At 38.9% G+C, this 16,174-nt stretch overlaps 1 protein-coding gene across 23 annotated transcripts in view; it reads right to left on the bottom strand.

Moving 5' to 3' along the window:
• Nucleotides 1–16,174, bottom strand: part of ANK3 (ankyrin 3) — a 388,642-nt gene that overhangs the window by 203,834 nt on the left and 168,634 nt on the right. For 5 of the 23 annotated variants that reach the window (XM_052800056.1, XM_052800065.1, XM_052800061.1 and 2 more), the window contains exon 1: nucleotides 7,683–8,107. The exons of 4 other annotated variants lie outside the window; for them this stretch is intronic. In XM_052800056.1, the coding sequence (XP_052656016.1) occupies nucleotides 7,683–7,796 (114 nt within the window). In that variant the 5' untranslated portion in view covers nucleotides 7,797–8,107. Of the gene's footprint in view, nucleotides 1–7,682; nucleotides 8,109–16,174 lie in introns of those variants that run through there. 14 more of the 23 variants (XM_052800050.1, XM_052800055.1, XM_052800051.1 and 11 more) reach the window with 5 other exon arrangements.

Genomic DNA, 16,174 nt, shown 5'->3' with positions numbered 1-16,174 from the left:
GACAATTGACATATTATACCCTCATCCCATCTATGCATATGTACTTAAAGGGGTATTACAAATCAGCGTGGAACACATGAATGTAATTCAAGCTCATTTAGTGATGAGTGATTTTCCCTCAACACACACCAAAACTGAGCGCTGTTCAGAAATCTGCTCAGAATCTACAAACCACAATCTTCTACAAGCCATCACGGACAGCTTTGCAGAAAGCAGGCAGTGATTTCCACTGACACTGGATCAGGTATCAAAGCGACACATGCATCCTTTCCTTCACAAGGGAAGCAAGTGACAAGATCACAGTGGTTTTTTGTATTTACAAATTATTAATTCCATGGGTGAAGCACCAAGCACACCTGGGAGCCTGCCCAGCTCCTTGTAGAGATGGGGTCACCAGAGACACCAAGTTTAATGCTACTGATGGAGATTTTGTTGAGGTACCCTCCACTAGGCACTATGGTATATGTCATGTTACACCCATGAAACAAATGCAGACATTGTGTCTGCATAACTTGCCATGATGGTGTAATGGATACCTGTTAAGGTACAGACCTTCATTTCCTGCTTGTGCTCATGAGCAATGGCTGTGTTAACAGAGGCCTTGGATACTATCACTTTTATCAAGAAGTAACTACTTCTATAAAGTCCTGTTAATTCCAGTTGGATCAATATGGAGTAGGATATATTCTGCATAAACTAGGATATCAGAAACATAAGTGAACCCCTTCTACCTTGTCCTTTTATGTTTAATTATGAAAGATTTTAAATGAAAAATTAGGAAGATACTGAAATGAACACTTGAAATGAGATTTAAAATTGATACACAAGCTGTCATGGCACAACATATAATACATTAGATCCTTCAGCTGCTCAATAAGCTAAAATCCAAAGCTGTGAATAAAACACAGCTAAGCAACCAAAAGGTTAGATAAAATACATCATTCAGGTCATTAAAACAAACCATAAGAAGTTTTCTAAAATAACACTCAGATGAAGGTGGCTCTGCAGTACAATATGTCCTGTATCTTTCTGCAACTACAAAGGCAAAATAAAGTTTTAGTTCTAGGACATAATACAAAGGCATTAAACGGCTTGTGTACATCTCAGAGCACTAACAATCTCATGTGGGACAAATTCATGTTACTAAACAGTCTAACTTTCTAAATAATGGAGAACTTCAGTTTATTGGCAAAATTATGATTTTTTTTTTTTTAATAAATACATCCCAGAGCAAAATTTCTTTTCAATTAGCAAAACAATCTTCATATCTCAATCTAGTTCTCCTGTCCACATTAGTCTTACTTGAATAAATACTAAAGAAACATTCTGTTGGATTTCCCGTCAAAGTCACCACACAGTGATTTCAATCTCTGTAAAAAATAAAAACGAAAGCTGACCTCTTCTGTGGAGATCAGTAACTAGCCACCTCACAGAGCACTGGCTAACAAAGCAGAGCTCCGCACAAATACCACACTCAGGCAACAGATATACAAGAAAGATTTTAAAAAGTGTTATACAATCCCAAACATCCACCAGAGATGCCAGTGCCTGATCTGCAGAATGCCCAAAGCTCTCAGCTGAAGCTGCAGGGCTGGCGGATACTTGATACCTTTGAAAATGAGGACATTGCTTTAACTTGTCTCACTTACATGCACTGAATTATCCTCTGAAGGCACCTATCTTTTTCCATTTAATATATAGGGCTATAGTCTAAGTTAGATAACTGAAGTCAGGAATAATGTGGGGCAGCTATATTGTCTCAGTTGAGCTCATTACCTGAAAGGGCCCCCACACATCCCAGTCTAATGGGGAGGCATTATTTTGTGGAGTTGCTAAAAGGCCTAAGAGGTTTCCAACTTGACAGGCATGCTGGGCCTGATCAAACCCTTAAGGCCCAGTTCTCTATGCCTTTACAACACAGCCCTGTGCTAGCCCTACTGCCTCAGTCAGAAAATCCCCATTACCACTCTACCAGTGGCCTAAACAGCTGTACAAATTACTGAGTAGCAGCAAATCCAGCCTTTTATTGTCCAAACTTCTATTCAAATCAATGTGGGAATACATCAGGCTTTGTATGGGAATTAAATAAATATTTTTTTTTAAATACATCTTACAACTCAGAGTTTTCTTCCTCTCTATTTCTTTCCTCTACCCACATCACATACATTAAGAGCCTAGTTCTTACCCCCCATTCTAGTCAAACTAGGTCTGATTGAGTCTAACACTCAATTTTAGCAGGTGCTCAGTCAGTTCCACTAGCATTTAGTGTAACAAACATTTAGTGAATGGCCAAGGGGAATTCTATCAAAGTACACACAACTTATCCTGAAGCCATCAATTCAGGCAAGTTAAGAGCTTGAAATTATCAGTGCTTTGACTTTTGGCACAGGGCTGAATATTCATAACCGCATAAAGAGTTTGGGGTTTTTTAATTAAAAAAAAAAAAAAAATCACCGTTCATCAAACATTATCTTTGAACTTTCTTTTGCTTCAAAAGCATCCATTTTCCCCTCCCCCCTCAGCTCTTCAAAAAAACCCCAATCCAGCCTGGGTGGAAAAAACAGAAGGATAAAAGACTCCATTAATACCAACCAACCAGGTAGTTGAAACAGTATTGATTTACACTCACTGAGAGTCCAGCTCTAAATCTAGTCACTGAGCAATCTTCCTATAATGGCGAGGATGCCCATTGTTGGTCCTCCCTCTTCCCCATCTCCTCCCACCACAAGCTGGTAACATCAAGCATAACGTGGTTTATAACCCAAACTGACATTTGCATAATAACTAATGGCCATCCGTTGCGACGGCACAATCCTGAGGCATCAAGAAGGCGAAGAGGAAAAGCCAAATGTTCTAAACCTGCCTAAATAAAACTGTAGACGTATAACAGTGCAAAATTTTTTCTGGGTTTATAAACAACAAAGCAACGCTGAGCAGTGCCCACTTCAAATGATGCTGTAGTGCTACCCACACAATACAATGCAATCTTTTCATTCCTTTGGGGGTCATCTTCAAAGAAAGAATTGTTTTTCCAGCTGAATAGAAACACTCTTTCACCACCCAACCCCATGCTAGTAAGAACTCAACACTGCTAGTAGATGTCCCATCCACCAGTGCCCCTAAACATCTATCAAAAGTATCTTTCAATTATTTAATTAGATTTGCCTCTTACAGAGCATCATGTCCAAAATCAAGGACATGACCGAAATTTTCCTCACACCTAGGGAAGATTCACTGACTTAACAGTTTTTCCTTCAGGCCCTAAATCTACACAATCTTTTCATTCACCATAGGTCATGTTCCCAGATATTAGAGCAACATCCACCTGGTTTATGCCTTAACACAACTGAGTTAAGGAACAATCATTTGTGCCCAACCTATCTAGGTTCTACTACTGTCAAGTTCAACTGTTCAGAAACCATGGAACAGATCTCTCTAATCCTGAGATTTGTTTAAAAATCATAAAATTAAAAAAAATTTAAAAATGGATGGGGATTTGTACTTGTTATCTGAGTTAAAAGCCTTGAAGCTCACATTTCAAGCTTTACCTGATAACTGGTAGACTTGTTTGCATGTGAAAACTGCACCAATTCCAACCCGAATTGCTTTTTAAATCCACAGGGCAATTCATTGCAGGAATATGTGCCTGTGAGAGAAAGAATTATTCCTGTTTTCCTTAAACCTGCTTTAATTATCACTGTGAACCAAACTGAAGAAGCCACTTGTGCTGAAGCTGGTCTGCACACAACCCTTTGCTCAGCTTAATTGTGTGGGTGCAGATGGTGAATTTTTTCAAACTCATGAGACTCGTAATTGACATGGCTGAGATCCATAAAATATTTGACAGCCCCGAGAGAGCTGAGGGGAAAGGAAACAGTGGGAGTCTCCCAGCTAGGACACGATGATGCCCTCCTGGGGTCCTGATGCCCCTGGGAGGTGTTTCCAGCTCTGCTACCTTGGGCAGTCCAAGCCATCTCCCACAGGCCCTCGCAGCTGGGAGCAGAGCCCAGCCCAGAAGATGCACAAGCTCCTTGAAGCCACATGAACAGCCACACACCTACAGGTTGTTCCTGACACGGCATTTCAATTTATACCCATTAAGAAATTGCAGGGCAATTTTTCCAGCAGACCTGAAAGTTAAGTAAAACCTTCAAACACTGTGAGCCTTATGATAAAATTACCAGGATTTGCAACATTGGCATGCATTAATTTCTCTGCTGCCCACAAGTTTGCAGCAGCAGAGGATGTGACAGCAACAGCCTTTAACATCTCAGAGACAGCAGCAGTCAGGCTTTGCATTATGATCAAGCTATTCTGTGTTCCCAAAGAACATGCTAGCTCCTGAGCACTACATGCAAATGGAAACCACTTCAGTCCTACTGAATATTGTATAAAACATAAATCATTGAGTATGTGCCAAGACCTGCCCTTCTCTTCTACTATGTACTGAACAGAGAACACAAAAAACAATTTCAGAGATTTCACCTTTATTTTAGGAACGGCACTGACTAAGCAACTAATTTCTTTCCAGACATTATTATAGGATAAACAATTTCTAGTTTTCACAAACCAAACTATGTATGACAGAGCCGCACTATAAGAAATCAAGCAAGCTATCCTATGAATCACTTAATAATAAGGGTGGCTTGGCTTGTTCTGTGATACCATTTAAGGCTTAGGTCTGCCCTTGGGTGTACTCAAACTATTTGCAGTGTAGGGCACTGCAAAACCATCCAGAGGCAGAACTGCTTGAAGCTGTAATATAAACTTGAACAGAATAAACGGGAAACCTGTATAATGCAGACCCTTCACTGTACTCACTTCACTTGCTGGTCCTATCCCCTTCTCTTGCATGAGTTAAACTACTTAAGCTCTGAACCTTCAGAAATGTCTTGAATTCAGGCAAACACAAAGAGCATGGTGGGCCCACAGGGCACAGAAGCACAATGTCTCTACAGAGCTAAGTGTGGCAATTTGAAAATATCTCACCTTGAAATGAAATAGGATTGGATATAATACAGGGTTTTGTTTTGTGTATATTTTTAAAAAGGTAATTTCTCTCCTACAAATATTGCAGCAAGCCTTAACAGAAACATTATTGCACTGTAAATTACTTAACCAGTCAGAAGCAGTGAAATATTACCCTCAGACAGCAATCCTCAAACTAAATAGGAACATAAATCATCATGACTGTTGCTGGTATCATCAAGTCTAGGACACTGGGTGCTCCCACCAGCCTTGCTTTCTAACCATTGGCTGCCTTGGTCTCCTTACTGTATAAATTATCCAGGAACGTTAGCACTCTCTGTTGTTCCAATGTGATTGGAAGACCCTAAAGGATATTTCTATATACTGCTTAAGCAAAGGCTTAGCTTTGTGCAGTATCATGTGATCAACAAAAAACCCCCAGAGTACTGCTTGCTTGTGGGTGGTGCAGAGGAACAAGAAGTGACTCACAACTCATAGTGGAAAAATTGGGGGGAAAATGTTTTAAATAGTCAAGAAAGTACAAAATGGCAAACCACAATTATTGGACTTCCTACGCCCTATGTACTGGGTGGCAGAACCATGTCTTTGCTATGAGAAGACTGATGCCCAAATGTATAAATGTTAAGTGAAGCAATTGCTGCTTTTTGGTCCATTCTCCTAGTAGAGAGAGCCTCTACATGCCCTGAATCTGCAAAGTCCTAAGGAAACCTGGAAAGAAACTGAAATAAGCTACCAAATTCCAGTGTGACATGAAGGGGTTGGGGGGGGGGGGGGGGGCGACGAGACCCAAATAAAGCCTTTGGTGGAGCAAAAGCTCTCTATTTTATCTCATTCTTAAGATGCAGAAATAAAACACTGACAAAAATCCATACATTTGAGATTAATAGGCTGATATTTATCCATGTGCCACTCTGGTTGCCAAGAGATTTCTTTTCTACAGCACTGTGTTGTGTAAACAATAAAGCATTTTTGTCCACAAAGCAATTGTCTCACCTCACTGAATCAAGAGCCTTTCACTGCCACATCCCTTCTATATTGTTCTAATTACAAACTGTGAGAAAGGACCCTCACACAAAGACAGTACATGGGTATGGTTGGGCATGCTATTGTTTAACTTGAGCATATTAAGTACAACGTGGGCTTCCTGCATCATGAGTAGAGTCAGCTGAGAGACTATACATTTTAGCTCACAAGCCATAGGTAAATACGGGTTTGCAGGCCAGCTCCTAAAATTCGTAACTGCTGTGGTAATTTTCAGCTGGGGGGAAAAAACCCACCCTGATAGGTACATTACAGACCTGCATATAACCTAAATAGAAGGCAAGAAAAATATTACTAATTCAGGCTAGTTTCAAACAGCAGCGCCCCAAAGAATCTTACTTCCACACTTTCCTTTATAGTGGAAGATGATTCAGAAGATCTGTATTTATACATTCACACAGAAAAAATACCTACAGTTAACATGCTGCAGTACATTCACTGCAGCCATCTAAACAGTCTCCTAATATGCTCACTAGAACAGAAGGCAGTGGGTTTCTTAGTGCTTTTCATTATGTATAGTACTGCCATAGCAGAGAAAAAAGAGAAAAGGGCAGGGAAATGCTGACTCTCACCCAACGAAAAGATGCACATATGTTAGAGGAAATCTACATGTCATTTAGGAAGCACATGCACCGCTTATCTGAGCATACGAAGATAATCCAATCCCCCCCTTAGGGGGATTTCACAAAGGCACACAGAAGTACTACATACCCAGGTTTCTGTTAAGACAACCGGCTTCTTGATATGTTCTTGAAAAATTATAATAAAATACAGCCAAAGACAAGAAATCATGGCAGGGCCTTATGTCTATGGAGCAGAGTACAAGGTGTCATTTTTAAGGACATATCCACAGAGCTGCCAAAGTGACTGGCCTCTTTATCTGTCCTTATGCCACAAACCATAACTATTTTGCTGTATACCTTAGAGAGAAACAGTAAGACTGGAATCACACAGAGGCTCCTGAACTGAACAATGAGCAATGCAGTGCCTACAGAATTTTTCAGATCCTAGTTTGCTAGTGGGTTTTCTGCAGCTAAGACAAATCTACAGCAGAGAAAAACCAGGCTCTGCGATCTCAGTCACATATTTCCCTAACAAAAGAAAGTTGCTAATAACAGATTGTTACAGCTCAATTCTGTAAAACAGCTCACCCTTAGTAGAAAAGAGAAACACCGAAACACCTTATTTCTGTAACATTATCCCAAAAATGGATGTTTCAGAAGCCAAACATGTGACACAGTCCCAACACAAAGAAAAAAAAATCTGCCTCCACACACATCCCTTTTAAGTACATGTATGTAAGGCTAAACTATTATGCTGTTAAACCTATGAGAAAGCTCAGCATTTAACCTCACATCATGGTTACAAACTATTTTCAACTCACAGCTTGCATATCACAGTAACACAAGTGAGTTATCTGAGAATGAATGCACACCTTCTGCATCACCACTGCAATCAACTAATATCCAATTAAACATTCAATTGCTTTGCAAACCCCACAGCAGTGGTTATCAATGCTATCTTACAACGTTAACAAATTACTCCAACAGCTACCAAGTTACACGCAAGAACGAGCTTCGATACTTCAATTGCAAGGTAAGAAAACTAAAACAAAAGAATCTCTTGTCAGAATTTGGCACAGATCTAGATACCTTTTTCTTCCGATCCCGGGATCTTTTCCTGTGTTTTCTTTTTTTCTCAGTTTCTTCATCAGCATTAATTTCTAAATCCCTGTTTTTCTTTAACTGTGATGCTGCGTGAGCCATAATGCATTAAAAATCCTTTACAACAATGTTCCCTTGTAAAAGGTGATTTCCTCGGGCACCTTTAGCCAGCCCTTACAGCAAATGTTCCAGTGATTGGAAGGAAATCTGTGACCAGAGCCAGGAACACATTCAGGATTCAGAGATCTCACAGAAGCTTGCAGTCACTACAAAAAAACATAGTTGCAGATTTCTTCCTATACCTTTCTATACCTGAACCTTTATAAAACAGTGCAGCCATCGTAATGCATTTAACGTAATGAAAAAGACAGCTGGGACAGAGAAAGCTGTATTATGGCTGTATCCCCTGCCACCAGCTGGAAGTGTCTAAGTGACTCCACTGAAGGGGGAATGCTGAAAAGGAGTGCTTTCTATTAAAAAAAATTCCAGAACAATAACATATGCTGTATTGTATTTTCTTCACTAATCCTAAAGCATGTTTCTAAAACCTATTAAAAAATGCAGTGTTAGTGATGTACATTTCTCAGCTAGTTTTGTATGCTAAACCATTTAACCTATAATGAAATGGAGCAGCTCCTACTTTAGGTTAACTGCTGATGGTGACAAAAAATAAAATAAAAATTTCTTTTTACCATGGAGACCCTGACTGCATTATGTAGAAAACAATGCATGCATTGCCGTATCTTAACAGTGTGTCCTTTATACCCATTTTTCAATTCCAATACATTTTGTGAGAGAGGATTACAGAAAGCCCTGTTGTCTTTTTTCCCTTTTTTTTTTTTAACCATACTTATTACAACACATCATACAGAATGAAAGATGCGATCACACTAGTGTGTGAAACAGGCATTTAATTCATGGGAGATTTCCTGGCACCGTTCTTTTACGTGGTCAGAAAGGGAAATCGGCACTATTTCCATGTAGTTGGAAATGTACTTTTAGGCTTTTATGTCAAGGCTTGCTTCAATCATCTTACTATTTTTGCCACCTGAGTCCTCAATGACTGCAGCTTTTGAATATTCATTATGGGAGGTAAAATAGCAGCAGTATTAAGGCCTGCAGGAGGATCTTTTACTAGGATGAACACAGAGCAAGCATCTAGTAAATAAGGAACCATATTTTTTCTACACAAGTATGAACAATCAGCAGCTTGCCTCGAGATTGCTGTTTTTAACCTTTCCCAGTATTCCTAGCAGCATACTTCACAGTAATGAAGATTAGCGTTTTAAGGCAGTCTGATTTCTTTCAGAAAAGAACCAGAAGTCTCCACAAGTGAAACTGGTATATTTTACATGAGGCTAGCTTTTATTCCCAGAAGGAAAAAACAGAATTTACTGTAAAAATAAAGTTAAATTTATTTGAAGTGCAATTAGCCAAATCATAGCGAATCTTTGAAGTGTAGCATAAAATCCTGAGAGGTCTCATGAGGTTGTAAATATTCTTCCCCTGAACTTGAGAGACGTTTTCTGAATCCAGGTTGTTGAGGTCCAATAAGTGACATGCATCCGTTGCTTTAGTTTTCACAAAACATGGCTAAAAGTAAAATAACCTTTTAAATCTCCAAAACAGAAACTACTTTGAACACACTGTATGTTGTCCAAAAGGCAGCACATAGTGCAGTTTGTCTACTGTTCACAGGCTAACAAACTAGGTTTAAAAAGTTGTTTATTCTGGAATGACTTTTAAGAAATGCTCAAAGATGGAGACCACAGTTATGTGACCTTAGGGACCTTTCTTCCTGATGCAGTAAAATCACAGGTTCCTGTCTGTATCCAAAACTCCCTGTACCTACACACCACCATGTACCTCTCCCTACTCTTCCTCCACATCTGAAAGACTTCTGAAGACTCATATAATGCTGCCTTTGGAAAGTTGTGGAAAGAGGAATGTTGCACTTGGGCAATGCCTGGTTTTGAACCAGAAGTAAATTCCCACTTCTCCATGTGCTACAGAAGCTTGAATAAACATACTTCTATTTTTAAAGATGCCAAGAGTATACCCGAAGTATGCCCAGAGCATGCTTTCAGGTGTAACTGCAAGCAGTCAAAGGCCACATTCAGGCAGGTATCTGGATTTTGGCCCAGCTCTTCAGTGAAGCACTGGGCAGCAGTGAGAAGACTCTATTGTACCACAGGAGCCCTACTGGAGAGGGGAACTGGGTAAAGTTACTCATTTAAGGGGGCTGGAGAAGGTATCTCAAGGACGCTGGTGGAGAAACTATCAAGTTTCAGCGGGAAATGGAAGACCGCCTGGTGCCTATTTAAAAAAGAAAAAAAAAAAGGCAAAGAAAAAGCATCCAAGGCTTCACTTTCCAGCTCACGAGCTGCGTGCATGACCTTGGCAGTTATTCTCTCTGAAGCTCCATTCTTTCTCTGTAAAATAAAGTTGACATTAGTTCCCTTGTCTGACAGAACAGTTATTAGCAGGGAAGTGCTTAGAAAATACATCAGGACCAGAACTGAAAATGGATTCAACAAAATTTAATAGAGTTGGATCCCTCTTATTCCCAGCACATTTCCATCTGGATTTGGAAGACTCATGAGCCTTTGCCTTACGAAACCAACTTCTTATTCGACCACAAATGAAGTGAATGCTGCTGTCATTCACTGCTTGCTAGCTAATCCTGTTATGTTCCATAAATCTTTTAACTATACTAGCCTGTAATTTATGCCTAAATAACCTCATTAAATGGAAATACAAATAACATATTATAAAGTGTTATATGTTTAAAATACTTGAAGCATACTTTTTTAAATGTTGGTACAGAAAATAATATGCACATGTGCAGCTTAAAAGCCCTAATGCCACCTTATGCACAGGCTATATTCTATGCAGGTAGAAAGCAGTCCAAGCTTTTATTAATGAGAATAATTCTAAAAAATGAGGATAATAAGTGAACCCACCCAATCCCTTGAGATACGCGTAAGTGCAAGGATTTTATCTGTTAGCCAAGCCTGCTTCATCCCAAGTATCTTTTCAGCTCATTAACCAACTAGACCAAACATGTAGACGTTTTTATTATGTGGATTACAATCCCTGCTTGAACTGCAGAGTCCAAATTCCTCCTGAATTAGATTTCAGGAAGAAAAAACACTTTTTCAAGCTAGGATTTTGACAAATTATGTCTTAGCTAGTAAAGCAACAGTTTAAAAAAAAAAAAAAAAAGATGATCCTTTATAGTTGGAGCAATACTAGGGAGATTTTGGGTGGCTTGCAGGCTGGAACAGTCTCAAACAGAAAAGAGGTTACAAAAAAGGTGTGAGTAAAAGATTCAGACCCCTGTGGAAAAGAGACTGTATATGTACAACTTCTGCTTTTAGGGAAATGGTAAACTGGCCTCATTCACTGGACGGTGATAGGGCAGTGCCAGACGAAAGATGGACGAAGTGTGAAGATTTTCATGCCAGATATGTTGTAACTGACTTCAAGGGAATTAGGTACTGGAAAGCTTCATTAAGTGCTTCTTTTCAGACTTCAGTAAAATAATTAAGCTATTTGATTTCAGCCTTAATTACAAAGTTAATGAAATGCCAATGAGTGTTTCAGCACAATCCATAGGGTCCTGATAAAGTTAAGGAGAACAATAAACTGTATCTTATTTGAACAATAGGAAATTTACACTTTCTGTTAGTGCAAGGATAACGTCTACTTAGCTTCATCTACCCACAAAGTCCTAATAATGGCTGGGAAGTGATTTTATCAACTTGAAAGTGAAGTGTGTTATTTGGTTTAGTTTAAGCTGCTAGGCCCACTGTTAAAACTAGATTCAAGAGAGGTTGCAAAACGGCACTGGCACACAGTATTGAGACAGATTTTGAAAAACCACAAGAAGTTATTGGGGGGGGGGAAATGTTTGCGATCTAGTTATTGGAGTTAATTTATCAATTAGGTAGCAGCTTATGGAGCAAAGATGGTACCATCACTTTTACATTTATTTTAAATAATTACGTGGCACAAGAAAAAAAAGATGAGACAGTCATGAAAATATTGGTTTACTAAGAATATACCAAAAAATGGATCTATGAAAATCTAAGCTCTTTTAGGGAAGGTGGAACACCATAGAAACATTCAATATTTACACTACTTAGATCACTATGGATCAAAAAAGGCTTATAATCACACACAGTGCTAGAAGGTCACCATGACAACTCTTACTGGTAAGCAAAGTATGTTTACATTTTCCCAAAGCTGAAAAGAATTGTTATAGGTAGAATAGAAAGAGCAGAGAGCAAAAGAAAGGAAATCACATGAAGAAAAATAAAACCAATTCTTGTTATATTACTCTTAAATTCTTAATTTATGAGTTATCTGATACAGAACAAATGATAAAAGGGGGAAGGGAAGTCTATCTTTCTGCTGCTACAGGCCTGCTCTGGATTATTTTGTTGAGAAAAGCAGTGGAAGCAAGAAAAAAAAGAGAAGAAAGAACAACAAGACATGATAGAAATAAGGGCAATATCAATTTACTAATTCATGAAAATAACACTTTGGGAGAAGACTAAGCAGAAGAAATAAGACGTCTGGTTTTAAAAAAAATGCTATGTGAAATTTAGTTAACTGAGAACTCTTCAAAGGAGTCTCATAAGATTCATCTGCTTATGCGTTAGACTAGCAGGCCTTGTGTCTCAAAAACAAATGAAAAAATAAATCAAACAAACAAGATTAAAAGCTTATTTATAATCTAGTTTTACTTTTACCTCCTTTTCACATATCTGATGTCAGGGCAGGATTGACCCATCTCCAAATATGCAGAAAATCAAGGTCACTAAGTAGCAAATGAATGGAAAATAAGAAAAGTTAAGGCTTGTTTTGCCGTTCTGTTTTGTTCCATTGAGTTTCCCCCACCACTTGCTGCTTCTAGCAGAACTCTGCTTTGTCAATAACAATCCCAGAGAAACTCTGAGGAAACATGACAGAGTCAGAAAGGGATGCATACACTGCATGGAGAGAAGGGAAATATCTAAATTGTATTTTATAGACAACTTTTATATTGCTTACCCCTTAACTTCTTTGACTTTACAGTATAAAATTTGGGATTTTATTGAGTTATGTTTTATTTCTTATTTGACTTCTTTAGGGCACAACAGCTTAAAAAAAAGCTTTGGAAATGACAAAAATTCAGGGATGCAGTAATAATGGCCAGATATTTGAAGCTGAAGGTATTTGTACTCTCCTACCAAGAGGCTTACTACTTCTTAAATGACCCTGCTGCCCTCAGTGGAAATTTAAGTAGAAATGGTAACAATTGTAAATGTAAAAAACAAAAAACCCACCCCAAAAAACTCAATACCCCCCAAAACACCCACACAGAAAACAGTAACAGAATATGCGTTTCACTAAGCGCTCTCCAGACACGTTCACTTGCTTTCGAATCTCAAACAAACTCAAAGCAGCAGTAACATTCAAGATTGCAGAATTAACTGCAAAATTACTATTCCTCTACGCAAGGATGACACAGTTTGGCTTAACCGATGAAGTTATACCTCCTGCAGTCCAGCATACTCCCAATACGAGGATGACTGACATGTCTGTGAATTCATCACTAACTTCCAGTCTGAGGCATGACATTTAAAGAAAACAACGACCGATTTTGGTTTGCCTGTAAGACTTACATTGTAAATTGGGACAGTTCAAAAGCTGACTCAAGGCTCACTCAACCCATGGCCTCAGGGGCAGAGAAAATGGGACAATAAATCTTCAACTGTCCCAGGCTATCACACAGGCATGGTAAATCTGCCTGCAAACAAACTGGGAGAGGGAAACAATGCGTTCATGCACCAGCAGAGGAGAAAGTGTGACTGTAGAAGACTGCAGAGTACCCAGGACCTGGAGATTATCATCCCTGACTTTCAAAACAGGATAATTTTGTTTGAGGCCTATACAGAGAAAGGGAGCTAAAAGTGACAAATTAATATTAACTGTTCTGTGAAGATGGTGTAAAGAGTTTCATTTCTGACTCATAACAAAGTAAGAAAAAGATACTGGTGTATCTTATTTATAGAGGCATGCTAATTGGAAGATAGATTTTGAGTGGGTTTGTGGATGGAATTGCTGAGGAGCTCAGGAAATGCATCCGATGCAAGGAACACAGTAAGAGTAAAATATGCAATCTCTAAATTGTTGCTGAGCAAACACACAAAAAACTTTCTTCCTATTCTTCCTCCATCAAGAATAATATTGCTAAAACCCTACATTTACTGGGAACCACTGAAATTATAGAAGCGTGTACTTTTAGAAAAGGCTTTTCTGTGTTTTTCCCTGTAATTCAAATAACAGACTACAATCAGGATTGAAATTCACATATAGAGTATGTGTCTTAGAGATGCTGACAAAGATCACTCTGAAATGGTAGTAAATTGTTTTCAAACATGCTAATGGCTGGAAGTTATATCTGGGACTGACACTAGATCACAATTAGTGACGTATTTTTCAACCTTTGTTTGGAACTACCCAACAATGTTCTGAAACCATAAATTCAGTATATCAACATTCCCCAAATTCCTAGTTTCACAGTCTCTGCCTAGTCTACCATGCTCTCCTAGTTTTGCTACTGCAAGCCCCAGTACAACAGGGGGACCTGGAGGTCAGTGGGATGGTGCTACATGGCACCAAACTGAGAGTTTTGATCTGGGAATTGTTAGATGCCTCTGCAAATTACACCAACACAGCCAGAAAAAGCTACTCCGGCATATAGGATTAAGTGCAGAAGTAGGCTTTGTGTCAGTTTTGCACTCCCACATACATAACTTGAACACTGTCTGTGATATGATGGGAGGATCTATTCCCTCCTGGTGAGTTTCAAAAAAGAAATGCAAAAAACCATTAATCAGAATTTTATGGTTCAGCTACAAACTTCACCCTGAGTGGACAATTAATCACTGCTGCATCTGTTAACTTCTGCTCCAATACATGACAGCAACAGCTAATTCGCTAACACATCCAGGAGCCCTTGAAGGGGTTTCCTTCAACATAACAAAAGCAGATATCAAGGAGGTCCTTGTGTGGCTTTCAGAAGCACCTCTGACAGGTCACCCAGTCCCCAAACAGATATAAGAAGAGTTATTCCCTGCTCATCTCAGATGGAAAACACCCCATGTCAGAGCGGTTTAAAAATAACCCAAAACAGGAGCAGGAAATGTCTTTGTGGTATTTCAAGTTACTCAGCATCAAGTCCCTGCCTGCTGTCCTTTTTTGGGGGCAATAGCAGTCTTATAATAAAAGCTACATAAAAAGCCATACCACTGCAGAACTGCGATACCTGCAAACGTGTCAATAAGTGAATATGCTTAAGCAAATGAAGCTGCCAAAGAGTGGGATCGGACCAACAGCCATAAATAGATGCAACACCTTTGCCTATAGTTAATAGATCATTTTCCAGTGCCCTTTAATTAGTGTCCTTTGATTTTTGTTAGGTTTCAGTCAGAAACATATACTTCAAACTAAAAGAAATTTTGACTAAGTGAGCCTCCACATAAAACATTGCACAATGTATATCCAGGGCTAGTAAGCCCCTTTGCCTTAGGAAGATACTGTGACCATGAAAATACTATTTTACCTTCCCTACCATGACACAGCCACAAAAGGAAAAATACGTATAACTTTGGACAAAAGCAGCACTTGATTGCCTTATGAAATGGGTTATTTCCCCCACCCACCTTTGACAGTAGAGAGGTGCACTAAATGACCCAGTGCCCATACGTTTTCCTGTTGCCACGCTCTGCACATCAAGAGCAGCTTACTTATTTTATTTTGAAATAAAAAGTTGCTGAGTAAGTGTAACAAAGGACCCATCTGCAAAGGTCACAAGAAAGACTTTCGTTGAAGTTTCCAGCATTTCCCAGTTGCCCTGAGACTTTCAGCTGTACATTTTTTTGTTAAATTTCTGTGGTGCAGAGACACAGAAAGTACAAGGAAGGAAGAAAAATCATTCCTTGACTTGTTTTGTATGGTAGGTATTCTTCATTTTTAATTTCTCTGAAGTACTTTCATATGCAAAAAAATCTACTACTAACATGCAATATTCCTAAGACTGGGAAAACAGGTATGTGTGAGCCAAAGACCTGCAGTTTCAGTTCCTTCTCTGCTCAATGCCACTCTTGCGTGCTGGACCCAGGCTCCCTTGACAAGTGCAGAGGACATATTTACTAACTCTGACTTTAATTGCAGACTTCCCATTTTAGCAAAACTAAGTGCAGGATTTTCAGTGAAGACCCTAGTTCCTACCAATATACAACAATTTATTAAGTTTTAAGGAAACATTTAAAATGAAAATACAAGAGAAAAAAAAAAATCCCCAATCCACTCCAGCATAAGAAACTCATTTAATTAGACTCCTTAATTATTCATTATTCTTTTTCCTATGTTCAAATGACCATCTTTGTCTCATTCCCAAAGGATCCTCTCCATAATTAAGTCAGGGA

Source organism: Harpia harpyja, chromosome 10 (assembly GCF_026419915.1).
Source record: "Harpia harpyja isolate bHarHar1 chromosome 10, bHarHar1 primary haplotype, whole genome shotgun sequence".
Classification (NCBI taxonomy): Eukaryota; Metazoa; Chordata; class Aves; order Accipitriformes; family Accipitridae; genus Harpia; species Harpia harpyja.
The sequence above is the reverse complement of the archived record's forward strand: the minus strand, read 5'-3'. Positions and strand labels throughout refer to the sequence as shown.